The 18,608-nt window shown below is 45.4% G+C and overlaps 1 protein-coding gene across 2 annotated transcripts; it reads right to left on the bottom strand.

Annotated features, from left to right (window-relative positions):
* Nucleotides 1–1,255: 1,255 nt before the first annotated feature.
* LOC102445078 (butyrophilin subfamily 1 member A1-like) lies at nucleotides 1,256–16,458 on the bottom strand. Of its 2 annotated transcripts, none has more exons than XM_006125887.5 (8): nucleotides 16,301–16,458; nucleotides 13,692–14,094; nucleotides 11,103–11,450; nucleotides 10,282–10,560; nucleotides 9,749–9,868; nucleotides 9,340–9,360; nucleotides 6,728–6,754; nucleotides 1,256–3,875 (listed from the first exon to the last, which is right to left on the bottom strand). In XM_006125887.5, the coding sequence occupies exons 2-8, from the start codon at nucleotides 13,762–13,764 to the stop codon at nucleotides 3,199–3,201; spliced, it is 1,545 nt and encodes a 514-aa protein (XP_006125949.1). In that variant the 5' UTR covers nucleotides 13,765–14,094; nucleotides 16,301–16,458; the 3' UTR covers nucleotides 1,256–3,198. The 2 variants fall into 2 exon arrangements, with proteins under 2 accessions (XP_006125949.1, XP_075790776.1); XM_075934661.2 differs by having other exon boundaries at nucleotides 16,186–16,399.
* Between the last annotated feature and the right edge of the window lie 2,150 nt (nucleotides 16,459–18,608).

Here is an 18,608-nt window from a genome sequence, read left to right as displayed (position 1 = left end):
CCAGGAAAAGCCTCCACCCTTGCCACCACAGGCAGCCCTAGTAAGTTCTCCCCTTCCCCCCAGCCTCCAAGCTCTCTGGCCCGAGTCCTGCACCCGACAAACCTTGTCATGAGCCCTGCCACGCCTGGCTCAAGCAAAGAGGGTTAAACAGGGCTACTTACAGTCCAAGATTGGGGGTCCTCCACTATAAGGCACATCAAACAAGTCAAAGAACACTTCAGCTGCCACACTGGCCAGCAAGATGTCATGCAAGCACCCCTAGACACTCCAGCTTTCCCAGTGCCACAACCAGTACCACACCCAACTCAAATGAGAAATTATGAAAACCGATCTCACCAGCTTCCCAAAGGACCAGCTACATTCTCAGGTCAATTTATACCTTAGATCTTACCCAGAAGAGCATGCACACTGTGCCAATCCTTTACAATCTAAAATCTAACCATTTATTAAAAAAAAAAAAAACTCAAGAGTGGAATTGTTAAATAAATTACATTACATACATCAATCACAAAGTTCCCGGTACCGACTCTTAGCAGAGGTGGAATAAATGGTTATCTTAAAAGTCTCTGGAAATCAACCTAGGATGGGTCATCAGTCCTTCTGGGTCCAAGTTCATAGCAAAGGTGCTTCTAAAGCGATGAGCTGGAGTGAAGACCAATGGAGGAATTCCTAAGACCATATTTATAATCTTGTCCATGTAGAGGGAATTCCATTGTTCTTGCTGTATGAAGGTACCTCCCAAAAGGTAATAAAATGAGCAAGTCACATGTCCATGTCCTTTTTAGGCAAACAGCCATGGCTACCTGCTTTGCCTCAGGACAGTTTACAGGAAAATTCCTCAGATGTGTACTGGCAACACTTAAGGTCCATCATCACTGATATACTGCTATTTACTTGACCATACATCCTTTCACAAAAGGTGGGAGATGCCTGCTGATACCTCTCCAAAGCAAATACTTGAAATACCAGTACATAGCCAATACTCATAGCTTCACATACAAAAACCATAGTATAAACAGAATCAGCAAAGCGTAAGCTTTAAATAAATACATCACTTGGCCCCCTTTGTACAAAATGTGGGGCAAACGTACAACAATGTTCTGCATGTTCACATCAAAAATCCAATATCAACACCCAAAGCCCCTCACCCCCTGCAGCACCCTGCCCTCATTTCTGCACTCCCACCCTGTACCCTAACTCTGGCACCACTACCCAGTCCTGAGCGCCCCTGCCACCAAATGCTGTGCCCTCACCCTCCACCCCCTGCCCTGAGTCTCCCCAGCTTTTCCAGTTCCCTGCCCTCACTCCTAGCAAGACTAAATTGTAAACATTGTCTACCAACAATGGTAGACTATTTACATTTTTTCCTTTATTCTTGAAAAATACAGTCATTTAAGTAAAACACATACATTTTCCTTTCATTTTCCACACAAACCCAGAAGAAACATTACCTCACTTAAAGACCTGCTCAATGCCAAGTACATCTGCTAGTACATAAATATAGAACATGGACAGATTGAAGGAGATAGGAAGTCACTAAAGAAATCCATTGCTTGCAGAGATCTAGACACGTGTTCTTATTACCAGAGGGAGGGGATGGATCCTGCTGCTGTATGAATGGGCGAGGAGGAGTGTTATGCTTATATGAAGCACATGAGATCTTTTATAGGGGAAAAGGGAGTAGCCCGCATTTATTGAGAATACAACAGTTAGCATATGCTTTTCAGTCACACACACACACACACACACACACACACACACACACACACACACACACACACACACAGTCCCGCCAGTTGATGTTATAGGTCCAGAGTCAGGATCAATCTAGTGGCCATCCAGATTGATCACAGAGGGGAGCCGGGCTTTGTCAGTTGTGATCCAATGCTCCTGGAGTTGGTGGCAAGACAAACCCAAAGTTCCATGGCAAAGCACCCTGCTTTTATAATCCTTTTTCCCTGTTGGAGTCTATGGATTCTGCTGTGTCAGTCTGTGACCGGTTACTCCTTAATTAGTGTTATCTGTTGATGTTAATATTCCAAAACACCTCTGAGAGGGTCATCCTGTCCTGGATTGTTAATCAATTGTCTTTAGGGGTGCCAGCCTTCACCTTTAGAGATGTCAATCTACTGATGATTCCCTGACACTGATAAGTCTCGTCTTCACCCCACGTTTTCCTTCTTTCCAGACAATGTGGCTTTAATGACGGCCTTTAAAGACTTTAAAGACTGAGAGATGCCCCAACGGATCTGTCACCTGGGAGTGACACAATCAAAACGCCCAAGCTCTGCCTATACCTGTCCCTTATGACCGGCTGAAGTTCTTTTAAATTGTGCTTGGTTCTGTTACAGCAACTGAAGGAGTCAGGTTAAAGCTTAAACAGTTACTATTTTATTGTTACAGGGTAAACTTAGTTGTTAAATGCTACTACTGTGTTACAGATAACACAGGCACTACAAAGGACAGGACAGAAATTACACTAATAAGTCACTTACAGGTACCATGAAACCCTTTTGGTTCTCTGAGCTCTTATTAAATGCATGCAAAATAGACACATAGCAGGTATATATTCTCACCCCTGCGTTCCAGACTTGGCGTGGCCAGCGTCTTTCTCTCAATCCCTCGGGAAGAAGTAGGGCGAGGTTGGGCGTCCCACAGACCTCGGGAGACAATCAATACCTGCCAGCAGGTATAGATGATTGGAGCTCAAATGGGGTGGGCTGCTGAACCTCTTTTATACCCCTTGGGTCATGTAGGCTTCTTCCTGGTTTCAAGTGGCCAATTAGGAAAAATGGCTTTGAACACCAAGTTTCCCACGAAGGGTGCAAAGCATAATTTACACCTGGGAAAATGCAGACAATGGGCACCTCTGGTATGTGATGGGCGAAGATTCCTCTCCTGGGACAGTGCAGGCGTGTCAATTACTGGTACTAGCCATCAGGGCGACGGGAGGCCCCGGGTCGTCAGCTAGCCCATTTACTGTCTGGTTTCTGTTTAGGGTAGAGTCAGGGACAGGCAGCACACCTGCGTTCCCAGGGCATCAAAGGCTGACTGCCTTTCCCTTGCTCTCTGGGGGCGGGGAACAAGATGGGGTTCGTGGAAAAACAAGATGGGGTTTGTGTCTGGCTACAATGTTTAACTACACATTACTAAACATCCAACCTGAAATACAGATATAAATTCTACTTCTACAGGAGCCTACTGTAGAAATGCATGGGTGGCATCATCATCCTTGCTGAGGCTGGTCACATCTTTTCCATTAGTGCCTCCCACAAGCTCCAAACTGGCCTTGGGATGTAAAGCAATGGAAGTTGATGACATCTGTTCACAGTAGCCATGAAAGAGAGAGCAAAGTCTGAGGGGGGCTTTGTTTTTCCCATTTTTGTTCAGCCCAGGGCAGAAAAAAGGGTAGACATCCAGAGAGTATTTCAGGCTATAAGTGTAGATGAGAGACATCTCTAAAACATCATAGAAATCTAACCTCTGAGCCTTACCATTCAAATGAACGCCAATTACTTTAGGCTGGCTGCCAAGTCTTAGATTAACTGGAGGATTTTCAAATGCTATACAATTAGCATTGTTAAAATATCGTATCCCCCAGTATCCATTCTCTGGCATCAAATCCTGCCAGCCTTTCCTATTAGCCTTCCCATCCGTAATCCCAAGATCCCAATCTGTTTTATCTCCCACATATACTTCCCAGTAATATTCCTTCCCAGCTCGGAGGATCTCAGATCCCAGCACGGAGGCCCATCCATCGAATCTCTCTGGAATATCTTGCACGTCATGCTTCTCGTCAGTGTGGTTTACACATAGGCAATCCAATGAAATATGAAGGTTGGGATGTGCTGTGTCACAATCCAGTCTGATTTGTACTGTACAGTTAAAGGGAGAAAATTGGATGGGGGGGGGGGGGAAGAGAAAGAATGGGTGAGCTTTCATTTTCTACATCACTCAATTCACAGAAGTATTCTTTATATTCCCTACTTCCTAATGCCCTGAGATCCTTCTCCTGCACTGTTCCCTGTAAGCTCTGTACTGGTCCAGCCACTCAGGAGAGAGTCAAATGCTGTCCAGCTGATTAGCAGAGCACCCACAGCTAGGTGTATCATTTCTATGGGTGGTGCACATTCATACATACCTTGGTGCACATACATTTTATTCTGCACATGGATGAAAAAGATTAGAGGGAACATTGCTCTACAGACTTAAAATGTTTCTACTCTGAAAATAAGTTAAGTATGTCATCAGAAATCTGCCCAGGGGAATTCAAAATTTACTCCTGGGGGAATTCTGGTGATTAAACACCTGCAGAAAACACCCACTCATCCCCGAATTCCTGTGCTTCTCTACAGAAAATGGCAGGGAAGCTGCATGGTGAAGAAGGGGGCCAACCATTTGCTCAGTTTTTGGGATGGGGAGCACAAGGGGTTGCATGTCACTGCCTCCTCCCCACACTCATATCCATTTCTTCAAGCCCAGAGTTGCCCAGCTGAGAGAGGCTGCATGTGGGTAACCCTGATTAGTATGCAGCTGACTCTTCCTGCCTGGGTCCTAGTGCTAGTTGTGTTCCTCTTGTCTGCTAGGAGCCTTCCTGTTTTCTGCCAGAAATAGTGCCCGCAGCTGGGCTCAGTAAGACAAGAATGAGGAAACAAGGGAAGGGTATGAGATTCCAGAGGAGAAGGGGTGGGAAGAAGAGGGAGTGGGGAAAGATGGGGGTGGAATAGGGAAGGAGAATATGGCAAGGAGGAGAGATGGATTAAAAAGGGGACAGGGAAATAGCTGGGGGAAGTAGGAGCCTGGCATGCAGCATCTCCTCAGCTCCCACGTTAAGCAGCCCCTTTGAATCCTCATCCTGACAAGCTTCCTACACCTGGACCCTTCCAACAAGCCCTGCACACCCAGATCCCCATATATATTGATCCCCAACCATCTGCAACTGGATCCCCACCCCATGAAGCCCCACTCCTCCAGCAACCAAATTCCACCCCACTGAGGCCCCACACCCAGAAACACTCCCCCCACTGAGCCCCAACCACCTTCATTTCGATCCCCCCCAGAGTCCCACTGCCCCGGAACCACCCCACCCACCAATAAGCCCCTGTGCATCCAGATCTCCCACTGAGCCACCCACACCCCGACTGCTCTACACAGAAACCTCTCACCCCATACCTGGATCCCCCTCATTAAGTCCCTCCACATGTGGATCCTGCTGGGCTGAGCCTGTCCACCCACACCTGGTGCAGAGGGGCTGGGTCTCAAGGTGTTTCTGGGGCACGCCCAGCCCTTGCATTGCATCAGGCTCAGATGCAGCATCACTGCCAAGTCCCTGTACCAAGGGAGATGGGGGCTTCAGAGTGATCTCTCACCTCAATGAAGCACAGAATATTCAATTTCTTTGGTTCATAATTTTAAAAATTTTGGTGCAGAATTCCCTCAGGAGTTAAAAAAAGTACATCTGTGTAGTTTGCTGACTAAGACACTGCTTCTTGCTCCTGTGAGGAGAGCCCTGCGTGGATATAAAATATATATCCAGTCCACAACCCACGAACACGGTGGGCAGATAGAAAGTGGGTATCTGCTGATTTGCAGGGTTTCACCTGGGAGTGCTGCACAGACAAGAGAGTTAGCAGGATTCCGTTCCTTCTTGTATTTTATTAACAGAAATCTTCATTAAATCTCAATTGCACGTGGGCACATCCGCTGAATGGGGGTTGCACTGATGTCAGTGACGGCTTAAATCTGGAGACAATCAGGTTGTAGGAAAGACCTTCTGTGACTTTCAGAGTCCAGATTGTGTTTTATAATGGGTGGCTAGCAAAAGTATCTTTTTATATTCTGAAGAAATCATTAACAGATAATAACTATGGAATCACACTGGACCATTTTTACAGAGAATTTCCAGGGGGAAAAAAAAAATAAATCACACTGATTGGCAGAGACTCCCTTTGGGTCACTCTGCAGGAGTAGTATCCAATGTCACACTTATTGTGAAATAAACTCTGCTTTCAATGACACCAGTGTAAATTAGAGTAACTCCAATGATTTCACAAAACTACTAACATTCATGTGGATTTATCCCTCTGCAATCAAGTCTACTCAAGTCCCCCAAAACAAGAAAAAGGAATTTGACACAATAGTGACACTGAGATTGAGACTATGAGCTACAGCTTTCAGGAAAGCTCACAAGTTCTAGAGATGTAAAATCCTATCAAACTAGTTACCCAGTTAAACATATTATTTAACCAGTTAACCCATTAAAGGGAAGACAGACAGAGGAGCTGCTCCAAACGCCTTCCTCTCCCCCCACAGGCAAGGGTTGCTCCATCCTGCCTGTGGGGCACCTGGGGCCACTGCAGACAGAGGCAGTTCCAGCTGCACTGGAGCATCGCCTACCTGTGGGGCTGAAGCCACCCCCTGCCCGTGGCAGGCGGGGAGCAGTTCCAGTCCTCACTGGTTAACTGGAACCAGTAAGCATCACCTGTTAAGGGTGATGCTTACTGGTTAACTTTTCATAACCTGTTCCTCCTTTTTATAGTTCCCTCCCACCCATTCTTTGAATACTCATTCTTCTCCAACAAGGCGGCAAGACATAGGCTTCTTCAGCTCCATTACAGAGGAAAATTCTTCATGTACAGATCTTCAGAAAATGGTACTGAACTAAAAAGGAAGTAATTTCACTGAGATACCAAAGAATAAATAAAATAACTGTTTTGGGGTTACTCACCAGCTGCGTTTCGGAACTTTGATAGCTCTGAAATGAGAAACAAGAGTAGTTAGGAAAGAATATCATGGTTAACTGAGTTTGCACTATTCATCCAATTGTGATCCTGCTATTACAATCCCCAGAAAAAGGAAGATCAGTCTTAAAAGCAGTAAGTATGTCACAGATAGAATTCCTCTGCCAGATTTGAAATTATCTGGACAAGGAATTCATTAGTTGTAACACCTTAAAAAAAAAGGCCGACTCCAAAAGTTCATATTTACACATAGAAATTGGCCTATATGCATATTTAAATACCTAAATAAATGACGTGATTTTCTAGTGTGCTGTGTACCCAGCAGCTTCAGTGAAGTCAATGGGAGCTGCTTGGCAGCCAGAACTTCTGAAAAATGTGGCCTCTTATTTTGGTATTTAAATATGGGCTTAGAAATGTTACTTGAAATAACCAATTAAAAATATTGTCCATCAGTATTTAGTTAGATACAGAAATATCTATATCCAAGTGTGTATTATCTAGCAAGAAAACAGAATGAAGCAGGGAGATAAAATATAGTTTACTGAATTCAGGTAGCTGAGATCTAGTGCACAGGACCAAAGATTACTTTAATTTGATATTTTAAATAAGTTATCCAGAACAGTATGGTCACATCTCTCAAGCTGAGAGGAAGTTCTGGAGAGCAAACCAGAGAGCAGCAGGAAGAAGGCAGCAAAGGAGTTCTTCCCTCCCCGTGTCTCCAGCATGGAAGTCAGAGACCAGGCTGGAAGAAATGCCCTTTTCAGCATGCTGCCATTCCCCCTGCCTTCAAAGTTCCCCATCCCCCATTTTTGTTGTTGCTTATCCAGCATGCACTTTGCCCAGTACTGAGCACTCTGACATGTGCCCAAAGGAAGCCACCCATTTTTGAGCAACTCCTATGGAAGTGCATGTGGGAGCACAGAGAACGGAGAAGTCAAGACAGCCTTGTATCCTCACTTCGCCCCTCTCCGTGGACTTTCTAAGCTCTGATAGAGTTCATTAAAACTAGTGCATAAAAGAAATGCACAGTTTCTAGGTCACAGTGAGCAGTGGTGCTGGAACTATTTTTGGGATGGGAGAGCTGAGGTGCATCCTCCTTTGGACTTGTTGAGGTCAGGTTGCCAACTCTCCCAGTCTGGACAGAATAGATGCCATTTGCAGCAATGGAGTCTGGTCCATCCAGTCCAGGAGAGGTGGCAACCTTCACCACGCCAGGCTCGGGCCACAGCTGGCAGCAGCTGCAGAGGGTCTGGTCTGGTGGCTGGACCGCGGGGCTGGTGGGGCCAGCGGGCTGCAGAGCCCATGACAGAGCCAGCAGGTGACAGAAACCTGGAGCGTTGGCAAAGCTCACAAGGGCTGCTCAGAGGCCAGCACCTGGAGCAACCAGCAGCAGAGCCGGCACCCAGGCATGTGGAAGCTGGGTACAAAACCTGGGAGTGCTGCAGCACCTCCCCCCTCCCACTTCCTTACTTCCCACATCTAGGATAGTGAGATCAAAAAGTTAAGATTTTTTTAATAGACCAGCAGTGATCACTCAAATCAAAGTCTTGCATTCCCCAAACAGCCTTAACCTCAAACTAGGGATATTAAATATTTGTTAACTGAATAGTTGAGTAAACTCATGAATTCTTAGTGGCTAGTCAACTATTCTATAGTCTCGGGGGACATGGTCGGCAATCAGTGCACTCCAGCCTCACTCCTGAGGAGCCCCCTGCCACTCTGCACTGCTGCCTCTGCATCAGAGGCAGCAGCATGGGGTGCCAGGCAGGAGCTGGTCCACAAGGGGAGCCAGTTTAAAAAACAATTCCCCTCACAGACTGGTGGCTTGTCACCATGTGCTGCTGCCTCTGACAAAGAGGCAGAGGCGTGGGTAGCAACAACCCTGTCTGTGAGCAGAGGGAGGGGTCTGAGATCCCAGACCCGGTGCGAGCTGGAACTGAGCTGGGCTGTTGGCCAGCTTGTTAAAAAATTTACTGGCAGGAGAGGGGGAGGAGAGCCTATAAATTTCTGTTTATCAGTTAATCTATTATTCAACTACACAATTACATCCCTACCTCAAACTGTCAAAAATAAAAATAAAAACACAAATTCATGCCTACAAGATCACGTGTGCCAAAATCCAGGAAAAAAGTAAGTTTGGGTTTTGTTTTAAGGAAGTTATACGCAAAAGGTCAAAGAAGGGCTTATAACAACAACGGCATTAGAACCTTAAGTATAGAGTCACTGAAGTAGTTCCAAAATACGACATCAGAAAGACAGGATCACAGAAATCCAGTTACAGGCAGCAATTCTCAAGACACCCAAGTCCTCAATATGTGGCTGGGCATGTGCCAACAGGGCATGTATAAAACATCAGTGGACTTGAAAATGTTACCAGCCATAACTGTTACCCAACACTGAAAAGGAGAATTACTGTCTCACTCAATGACCTGAAAGGGGAGGTTTGCACACATCAGTGAAGAGACAGAAGATGATCCTACTGAACGAATCCCCAGGCTCCCGAGACACACTAATGAACGTGACAAAAAAGCAGGGAGACAGTAATGAAAAGAAAGGAAGATGCAGAGCAAGTCCATTCCAGAAAAACAAAATGACATACCTTTTGCAACATGAAGTTTTCCTGAGGGAAGAAGAGAGAAGAGATGAGTGTGCAGAGAACAGACCATCAACTGGTATTACAACTACATTAATGTGACCACTCTCATGCAACCTGCACAATTCCCTCATCCTGCCTGATGCTACATTCCCATGATCAAAGAGTCTCCTTCCCACAGAGATCTACTTCAGCAAAAAATACCAAACACTGGCAAAAATAAGAGCATTTTGGGTGAGCCCAGGAAATGTAAATGTAACAGAGGAAATTGTCAGGACCAAGAGGCAAAACCAATCACGTACTGATGTTTCTCTTGCATCCCACATACCATGCCTAATTCTTGCTATTAATCTCTATCTCAGGATGCATTTATCTACAGAGAATATTCTATACTGGAAAAGGACCAGGAACATACCTTTGGATTTTCTCTCTGTTTTGAATATGAAGCCTGTAACTGCAATCAACATAACGAGCAATACACATAATATCACAATGTTGGCTAAATAGGACTGTTTATCATATGGGAATAAATCACCTAAAATGAAAGAGAAGTGGGATGTTAGTTCAGGAAGAAAACAACTTTAGAATTGGAAGGCATCTCTCTGACATCCCTCGATGCCACCGATCCACATCTAGGACACTCTATTCCCTCCAGAAGCAGCTCTAAAGTCCCACATCAACTATAAATCCTACTGAGCTCCCCCAAACTACAAGTATTTAATGTATATTCCTTCATCCATTATAAACTCCATTGACAGCATATTACACTATGTATTTTTAAATGCCATATACAAAAGAGATGTTTGGAGAGACTAAAAATTCCAAGACAATATATTGTGAAGCTCCTGCTTTCTGTAGCTCTGTCCCAACCTACTCTGTTATGTCCCTCTAACCACTACCCTGCTTTTCTACTACCCAGACAAACACTTTGGAATAGGATAGCCTTACTGGAAAGTTGCAACTCTGACTGTCTTGTCTGGTCCCAGAAGTTGCTTTGGAGTTGACACACCAGGATCTGGTCCTTGTTATTTTTCACATACAGGTGACTCTGAATATTGTATAGATCTTGGTCATCTTTCAGAGAGGACATAGTTGAGTTCTGTCTTTGGCCATGCCTGTCAGTCCACAGTATTTCTGGTTCCGGATACCACCCTTCTGAATTGCAAGTGAGTGTCACAGTCTGGTCCTGAGAATGGCGCACAGAGATCGTGGGGCCTGTGCCAACAGCTGTGTCAAAGCAAACCAAGTAATATTAGCCTCCTGAACAAGAAACACCACTACTTAGTTCCCATTGGGAGGGAAAGGGCTCACCATGTTGGTATCACGATGGAGCCATGTAGATTAGGCTGATCGGCAGAGGGAAATGAAGCCGCGATTTAAATAATGACGGCTTCATTTAAATTTAAATGGCTGCCGCACTCTGCTGACCAGCTGATGATCAGCTGTTTGTCATTTCCCTCTGCCGATCAGTCTAATCTACATGGCTCCATCGATGGAGCCATATAGTTTAGACACACCCAAATAAGTGCTTAGATGCTCTGTGATAATGTGTAGCCAGCAGAACACCACCGTGATCTCTGTAGCTAATGAGAGAACTTGGTAACTGGCTGTAACTGCTGCCAGCAGCCATGGCATCTTGGTGACAAGGGGGATCTGAAATGAAACAGAATGACAGAGGAAACTGTGTTTGCATGGGGGATACATGCCAGTGAAGGACACATCACCCCACTAAAACAGAAGAGCAATTCACTGACAAGTGCCTACTTTACCTCCAACCTTTAACTCCACGGAGCTTTCCATATAATTCAATCGATTGCCAACGAAGCAGACATAATTGCCTCCATCTGCCACCTGAACCTTCTTTAAGAGTAGAGAGATATTGCCATTGGGAAGCTCCTCTTGGAACAGCTCTGTCCTTCCCCGGTAGTGTGGGTTCTGCTTCTGCAGGGAGTCACCCCCATTCACATAATGATGGGCGAGGCCAGGCATCTCACTGCTGTGCCATCTCACTTCCATCTGTTTGGCACTGGTGCTAGGAGAGAGCTTGCATGGAAGGACGACATCAATGCCAACTTTGGCAATCACAGGAGAATCTGATCCTTTCAGGGTTAAGCTTTCTGAAAGGGATATCGTGAAAGATATTAATTCCACCAGCAGTTTATTGCCTATTTAATCCCCCCCCCCACACACACACACCATTCTGCCACTTGAACCGTTACCATCTACATTTCCATCACTAGTTCTCATCATTACCATCTTCATCACCAAAAATCAAAACCCACACAGAGTGCTGGTGACAAGGAAGACTCTATGACCACCATTACATAGGGCAAATTATGCAGGGGAGCATTCTGGACAACCCAGATAAGCATCCAACAGATAAGAGAGGGAAATACTCTTTTTAAATCTGATAGCGCTGTGAAGGCCTCATAATAACCTGAAAATACTGGAATAGCTGACCACCACCATCATTCAGCAGCACTGTCAGCAGCTCATATATCACCTGTCTCAACTCTCACCATCTTTGTTACCACCACCATGGGCCAGGCAGATCTCTTGCTCACTAATGCATCTCTCCCTCCCCACTGCACTAGTCAGTATGTTCCAATCCTAAAAAGGGGAGCAAGAGCACTGGACAATCCCCCAGCAAGTGCACTCAGCTTCTCAGGATTGAAACCTATAATATCAAATATTTTCTAGAGACTCCATTCTCCAGCACCTGTCTTGATTTAGCACTGTCTTCACAGTGACAGATGAGATGGAAGGAGTACAATTATTGTCTGAACCTCTCTGTCAAATTCATTCCCACCTCCTCATCCCAAGCTAGAACAAATGTCCTAGGATTAAGAGACTGCATAGGTCAAACCCAACAATACTATAAGCCAGGTGCATTTCTGACCTATGTCCAGAAGCATGGTGAATGAGTGACTGGTAAAGAATTCAGGTACGTTCTTGATAAAGACAGACAAATATTGAGAAAATTCATTCACTAATAGTGTCAACAATAAAAGCACAGAATTCGGGCCATACATATTAATGGGGAAAAATTCAGCCACTCGCGAGTGTTCAAACAAGTGCCAGGCTTTTGCAAAAATGTTTGTGAAGCCTCAAAGCATCATGAATTTTAACATAAGCCAGAGCCCATCTGAAAAGTCATAATACAGGTGTGTTATTGGTTATTTACCAGTCACGTATTATTCTCCCAGGTAAAGGAAGTTTGTTCACATTAGTAGATGGTAACAATAGCACATGAGCTAAGCGACTAGTGACAATAAATTGTCAAAAGTTTGTTTGCATGTACATTATTTGCTTCAATCTCAATACAGAACAGAAATGTTAAAAATCATTTAATACGTAACCGTGTACCCACTAAAAATCTCAGCAGTTATACACACTGCGGGCTCTGCGGTCTAAAGCTTAGCAGAGAAGCTTCCCGAGGAGCAGAGCCACCAGCCCCTGACTGCCCAGCTCCCGGGGAGGAGTCTTCACTGCCTTACTACAGCAAAGCCTCCTCCCCAGGAGTCATCGGAGTATAACCAATATCATTAACCGATAAGCTTATCAACTAAACAGTCGGTTAAACTAACATCCCTACTACAGAACAGAATTGGTGTGTGAATCTGATCAGAAAAGGGACAAACAGTTTGATCAGTTTTAGTTCTTGATATATTACGCCACCACTTGGGCCTCAGGTAGTATGTTGTTTTATAGTTTTCATTGCTTGTTTGTTTCATCTAAATAAATAAATACACAAGGAAAATTACCACTTTCCGCTCTTATTTTAGTAAAAATACATTTTACCAACTCCCAGGCTCTTTTGTTAGACCTCTCTTCTCTTCCAGATTCTTTCTTTTTTGCTCTCAATATTCTTAAGAAATCCCTCCTTACTTCATCAACTTCTTCCTCCTTTACTTTTCCCCCTTTGGCTCTAAATTCCCTGAGCAAGTGGCTTTGATCTCCTATCTTCTGGCTCTCTTTAACCCCTTCAATTTCGCCCCAGCCAATCTCACTATAAGCCTCTTACTCAACCCAAAGGGCTCGTGCTCTATAAATATTCACTTTCATTCTTCTACTGCCCTTCGTAATACAGAACAAATTATTTTCCTCTGGTACTTTCTTCCCTGGACTTCTGCTCTTATGAAGTACTTCCATTCAAACTGTACAGCTGTGCAAGAGCTCTTCCATAAACAACCCTTCTTTCTATGTGAATTCACTCTTCTTGTTCCCTCCCACATGCATTGGTGCTGTTGGGACTTCTCTCCAAATGGTTCTTGGGCAGAAGTGATCTCTCCTCCCACAATGTGGTAAAGATCAGAGAGAAGGGTGTGACTTTGGATCCAGGTACAAATCCTGCTTACCTAAGGAGACCATAAGTGCTAGGTGGCAGAAGAAGGCAAAGGCCCAGAGCCCACTCCTGGTAGACAGTTCCATAATCCTTACAACACAAAACAGAAGAGTTCATACTAGTGTCCAGAAAATTCAGGGGAGAAAAGTCTGAAGATCATTCACAAATCAAACCACAATTTCTGTCAGATAAAAATAATATGAGGTTCATACTACATTTTTCAGGCTATAGTGGCATAATCTGGAGTTTACAGTCTCATCGTGTTTTACATATAAATTTAAGTTTTCTTCCGTAGTGTGGTCCAATGGATAGAGCTCCGGACAGGGCATCAGGAGTCCTATGTTCCATGCCTATACACTGGCATTACTGTATGGCCTCCCAAAAGTTATAACTGTTTTTTGCCTCAGTTTCCTCATCTGTAAAATAAGAACAAAGACAATTTATCTCCTATGTTATACATTTTGAGATCTACAAATGAAAAGCATTATACAAGAGGTAGCTATAAATAATACTGTCCTAAAGAATCCCAAATCACTTCTACATAACATATATGCCAGCCATATAAAAAGGCTTGATAGGATTACATTGTTATTGGTAAATGTTGATTTCATGATGCATACTAATCCATAAAAATATATTTCCATTGATAAATGAAATTTATCAAGACAGAAAGTAAAAGAATGTTGCTTAAAAAATTCTTAGAGTTTGATTTAAGGATATTTACTTTGTATATTTTGACATTTGATGTTCACAATTTGTGCATTCACAGCTAAAGTTAAAATGTTATAGTTTTTATTTTCTGAATCTTGCGGTCTACTCTCATTGTCTGATGCGCTCTCCACCCCATGTCACACAATTTCCTGCAACTGTGAAATTTTTAAATACACAAAATGCTTTAAAATAATTAATATTTTCTGTGAGAATTGTAACAAAATAAAAAGTGAGTTCTGCTTGCACATGAAGCATTCAGAAGACAGACAGCAACAGCTCGGAATTTTAATGTTCCTTACTCGAGAATGAGCTGTGCTCATTTCACATTCCCAGCACCTTGGGGCAAGAACCATCAATAAAGAAGATGTACAGCACCTAGCACAGGGGCTCCTGGCTTAGGTGCTAGAACTGGGAGAGCACTTCTGCACCCCTGGGTTTTAAATGGCTTCCATCCTATACAGTAGTGGTCACCAATCAGTAGATTGGAATCTACTGGTAGATCTTGGAGCCTCTGACAGATGATCCTGACTAGTTTGTCCAAGAGTCTATCAAGTGCCAGCACTTCAGCTGCCCCTCCCCGCACCGCTGCTCATCTCCTGCCCTTTGCCTTGGAGCTGCCTCTCTCCCTGGGGAACCTCCTGCTTTCTGTGCAGGTGAGGGGAGGGAGAGAAAGGTTGCTGATGTCAAGGTGCCTCCTCTCCCACTTTTGTATCCTTTCTCCACAAAGCAGAGAAAGGGCACAAGATGACTTGGGAGGGAGTTTGCCAGCTGCCGTAGGGAGTGGGCCAAGGCAGGAGTGTGTCTCCCTTAGCCCCACTGCACCATCACCCAGGAGCCACAAGCAGTGCCCAGCTGAAGCCCATATCCAAACGACTACCCTAGTCATGAACCCTCTCCTGCACCCTAAGTCCCTGCCCCAGCCCCGAGCACCCCTGCATCCAAATGCCCTCCCAGATCCTGCACCTAGAATCCCCTCCTACATTTCAACTGCAAGCCCCAAGAGCAGCTCAGAGCCCCTCTCACACTCCAGATCCCTTAATCCAAAACCAGAGCCTGCACCCCAACCCTCTGCCCCAGCCTGATGAAAGTGAGGGAGAATGGGCAAGAGAGGGAGGATAGAGTGAGCAGAGGTAGGGCCTCAGAAGGGGTGGGAAGGAGGCGGGGCAATGGTATTTATATTTAAGGTAGATCTTGGATTGCATTTAAATTCAAAAAGTGATCTCATGCTCAGAAAGGTTGGAGACCCCTGCCATACAGCTTTTGCAGGAATGGGGAACCTAAGGTTCCAGGGGCCAGATGTGGCCCCCAGCTTGCCTGGATCTGGCTCTGAAGCTCAGGGCTCCCACCCCAGCATTGGGAAGCCCATGCTGGCACTCCAGCCCTCCCTGCTGTCCCACCTTGGGGCTGGAGCACACACTGGTCCTCCTAGATTTTGGTGTGCAAAAGGAATATGGGGAGTGTCTTTCTCCCTCTAGGTTTCTTTTTCACTTCTCACTTGTTGTGCAGCGCCCAACTGATTCTCTGTGGGTCAGCGGCCCCCGACCCAAAAAAAGGTCCCCCCCCCCTTTTACAATTTGGTACAATGGCTCTCAGCACGCGTACACCCCCCTTACAAATCACCCAGCACCCCGCTCCTGTGCCACGGTCGGACTGCAGTAAGTAACAGCCAGCCACCTCCTAAACCCCCCCAGTACAGAGACTGGGCTGCCTGCAGGGTGATCCCGAAGTCCCTTGCCACAGACACGCAGAGGATGACCCAGCAACAGGCCTGCCACGGACATGGAGGAGCCACCCACCCGCTGCTTCTCTGCCCTTCGGCTCAAACGCAGCGAGCTGCCGCCCTTGTGCGGACATTCCCCGCGGCTCGGCCCTTCCCCTCCTGGCCGGGCGACCCGCTAAGCCCCCGCGCACCTGCAGGCGCCATTCCCAGCGCCAAGCTGCAGCATCCCGCGGCTCCCGGGCCCTGGCGCCTCGGGCTGCAGCAAAGCGCCCAGGAGAGACGCGGCCCCAGATATGCGCAAGTGCGAAAGGAAACGAAACTCGCCGTAAAACGTAAAAGCAAAACACCGGGGCAAGCGCCCAGCAGCTCAGTAAGTTCCTCTGCCTCGCTAGGGCGGGGCACGATGCATGCCCAGCACAAATCCCCGACAGCTCTTCGGCTTTTCCTAAACGCAGGGAAATGTTAGGCTATTGCAGGCTCGATACACTAGGAGCCGATGAACCACAGAGCTCAAGCTACCAGGGTTCAAAACCATAACCAAGAAAGGTTGTTGTGTTATATTTTATCTACTAAAGGTTGTTATATAGACTGCGGAAGGATCCCACCCCTGTAAGCGACGGCGGGGGAGGCGAGGACGACTTAGACACGTGGGAAGCACCATGTTATATGTTGATTCTACACTTGACTTCAGGTGTGAGTTTTCTTTACCGGTCATAAACAGTCGGGTAGAAAATGACAATAAGTTGCCACCGAGACTTTACCTGGTACAGAGCAGCTGAGCAAACTTAATTGTAGCCTTTAGGAGAGTAAAAAATAAGACCAAGATTTTCTTTTTGATGTCCAACAACGTGTAAGGCACCTTAATAGGGATGATTTTTAAGAAAATGAAGAATATCAGCCCCCTGAAAGCCCCAGGTAAGACATCTGAACATGGGTACACAGTAATTTGGGAATCCGTATTTATTCCCTAAAAATCTTAATCTACAAATTTAAAGCTCAGTAAGATCTGAAACAAAAGACAGGACTATGCAGCACTTTAAAGACTAACAAGATGGTTTATTAGGTGCTGCACCATCCTGCCTTTTGTTTCAGCAAGACCACACTAACGGGCTACATCTCTATTAGTAAGATCTGTTCCCTTTGAGTGACTGTGCAGAAGCAACTGTTGGAAAAAAAGAGCTTATCAAATTGAAATTTCATAGTAAATTGTAAAAATTCAGTGTTTGGCATGTTAGTGTTCCCCTTCTGTAGTTTGAGTGTATTTTTAAAATAATTTTAATAAAGCTTTATGTAGAAAATCAACATCTTGCAAATGATCTTCTGAATTGAAACACTGTGTCTTAATTCAGTGCCCTTCAGACAAACTCTGAAATGTGATGGTTTGAAAATGTTTTCTATTAAAAGATTAATACAATATCCACACCAGCTGGAAAGCTCAAAGGGATAAATAGTGTCCCTTTGAACCCTAACCTACCCAGCCCATGCTAATTTAAGGCCTGTGTTGAGCAGAAAGAGGGGAGGGAACAGAGAAGCAGGGGAGGAGTTATATTTAAAAGAATAGAAAACTTGCCTTCTGGTAATACAATAATTCCTCATTTAACACTATAGATATGTTTCAGAAAATGATTGTGTTAAGTGAAAACGTGTTATGCGGCATCAATTTTCCCATTGAAAATAATGGAAAAAGTGGGGGTTGTTTCAAGCGGTGATGTCTGTTGGGACCTGGACATAAGGTTGGGGGAGAAAGGGGACTGGGTTACAGCAGGGAGGGGAGGAGTTTGGCTCTGGGAAAGGGAAGGAGAGGAGAGGGGGATTGGGTTGAGAGTATGCCCCTGTGAGTAGTGTGCTGGGACCCGCACTGTGTCCGGCGGGGGGGTCCTGCCAGGGAACAGCACAGTGAGCAGCAAACCCTCCGCCGCTTTGCAGGGAGGCAGGGAAGCCCCGTGCAGCCGCCAGCAATGGGCCGGCTGAGGAAATCATGTTATGCCAGGGACAGTCGTGTGATTCAAAAAACATTCCCTAAAAAAATAATTGTGCTAAGCGGGCATATGTTAAACAAGGAATTACTGTACTACAGGTTGAACCTCTCTGTTCCAGAACTCTCTTGTCCTGGGGGAGTCCAGCTGCCCCTGGATCCTTGACAGCTCACAGGCAGAGAAATCTGGTTATTTACTGAAAGACCACCCGAGAGCTCAGAATCTGTCAGCAGAGGGGCTGACCTCCTCTGGTGTAGCAAACTCCTTCCTTCAGAACCGGTCAGGTCCCCATGGTGCTGAATAAGGGAGGTCCAACCTGTAGTTAACTAAGAGACTCTTCAAGGATGACTTGAACTGCTTCACAGCTTATCCCAAGCCTGGTTGAAAAAAGGTAGCAACTGACCCTAAAAATTGGCCCATGTTTTCCACGAGTCCTGAGCCAACTCCATATAAGTGGAACTAAAACAAGGAGAAAGATAGATTATCAGCCTACACATAATGGAGAATAAATGTTCAGTCATGA

Source organism: Pelodiscus sinensis, chromosome 1 (genome assembly GCF_052426305.1).
Source record: "Pelodiscus sinensis isolate ZL-2025 chromosome 1, ASM5242630v1, whole genome shotgun sequence".
NCBI classification, from domain to species: domain Eukaryota; kingdom Metazoa; phylum Chordata; order Testudines; family Trionychidae; genus Pelodiscus; species Pelodiscus sinensis.
The sequence above is the reverse complement of the archived record's forward strand: the minus strand, read 5'-3'. Positions and strand labels throughout refer to the sequence as shown.

Coding starts and splice junctions, on each gene's coding strand:
- LOC102445078 (XM_006125887.5), bottom strand. CDS start 13,764: ATGGAACTGTCTACCAGGAGTGGGCTCTGGGCCTTTGCCTTCTTCTGC. Junction 10,561..11,102: donor CGTGGAGTTAAAGGTTGGAG/GTAAAGTAGGCA, acceptor GCTTTGACACAG/CTGTTGGCACAGGCCCCACG. Junction 3,876..6,727: donor AAAGTTCCGAAACGCAGCTG/GTGAGTAACCCC, acceptor TTAACTGTACAG/TACAAATCAGACTGGATTGT.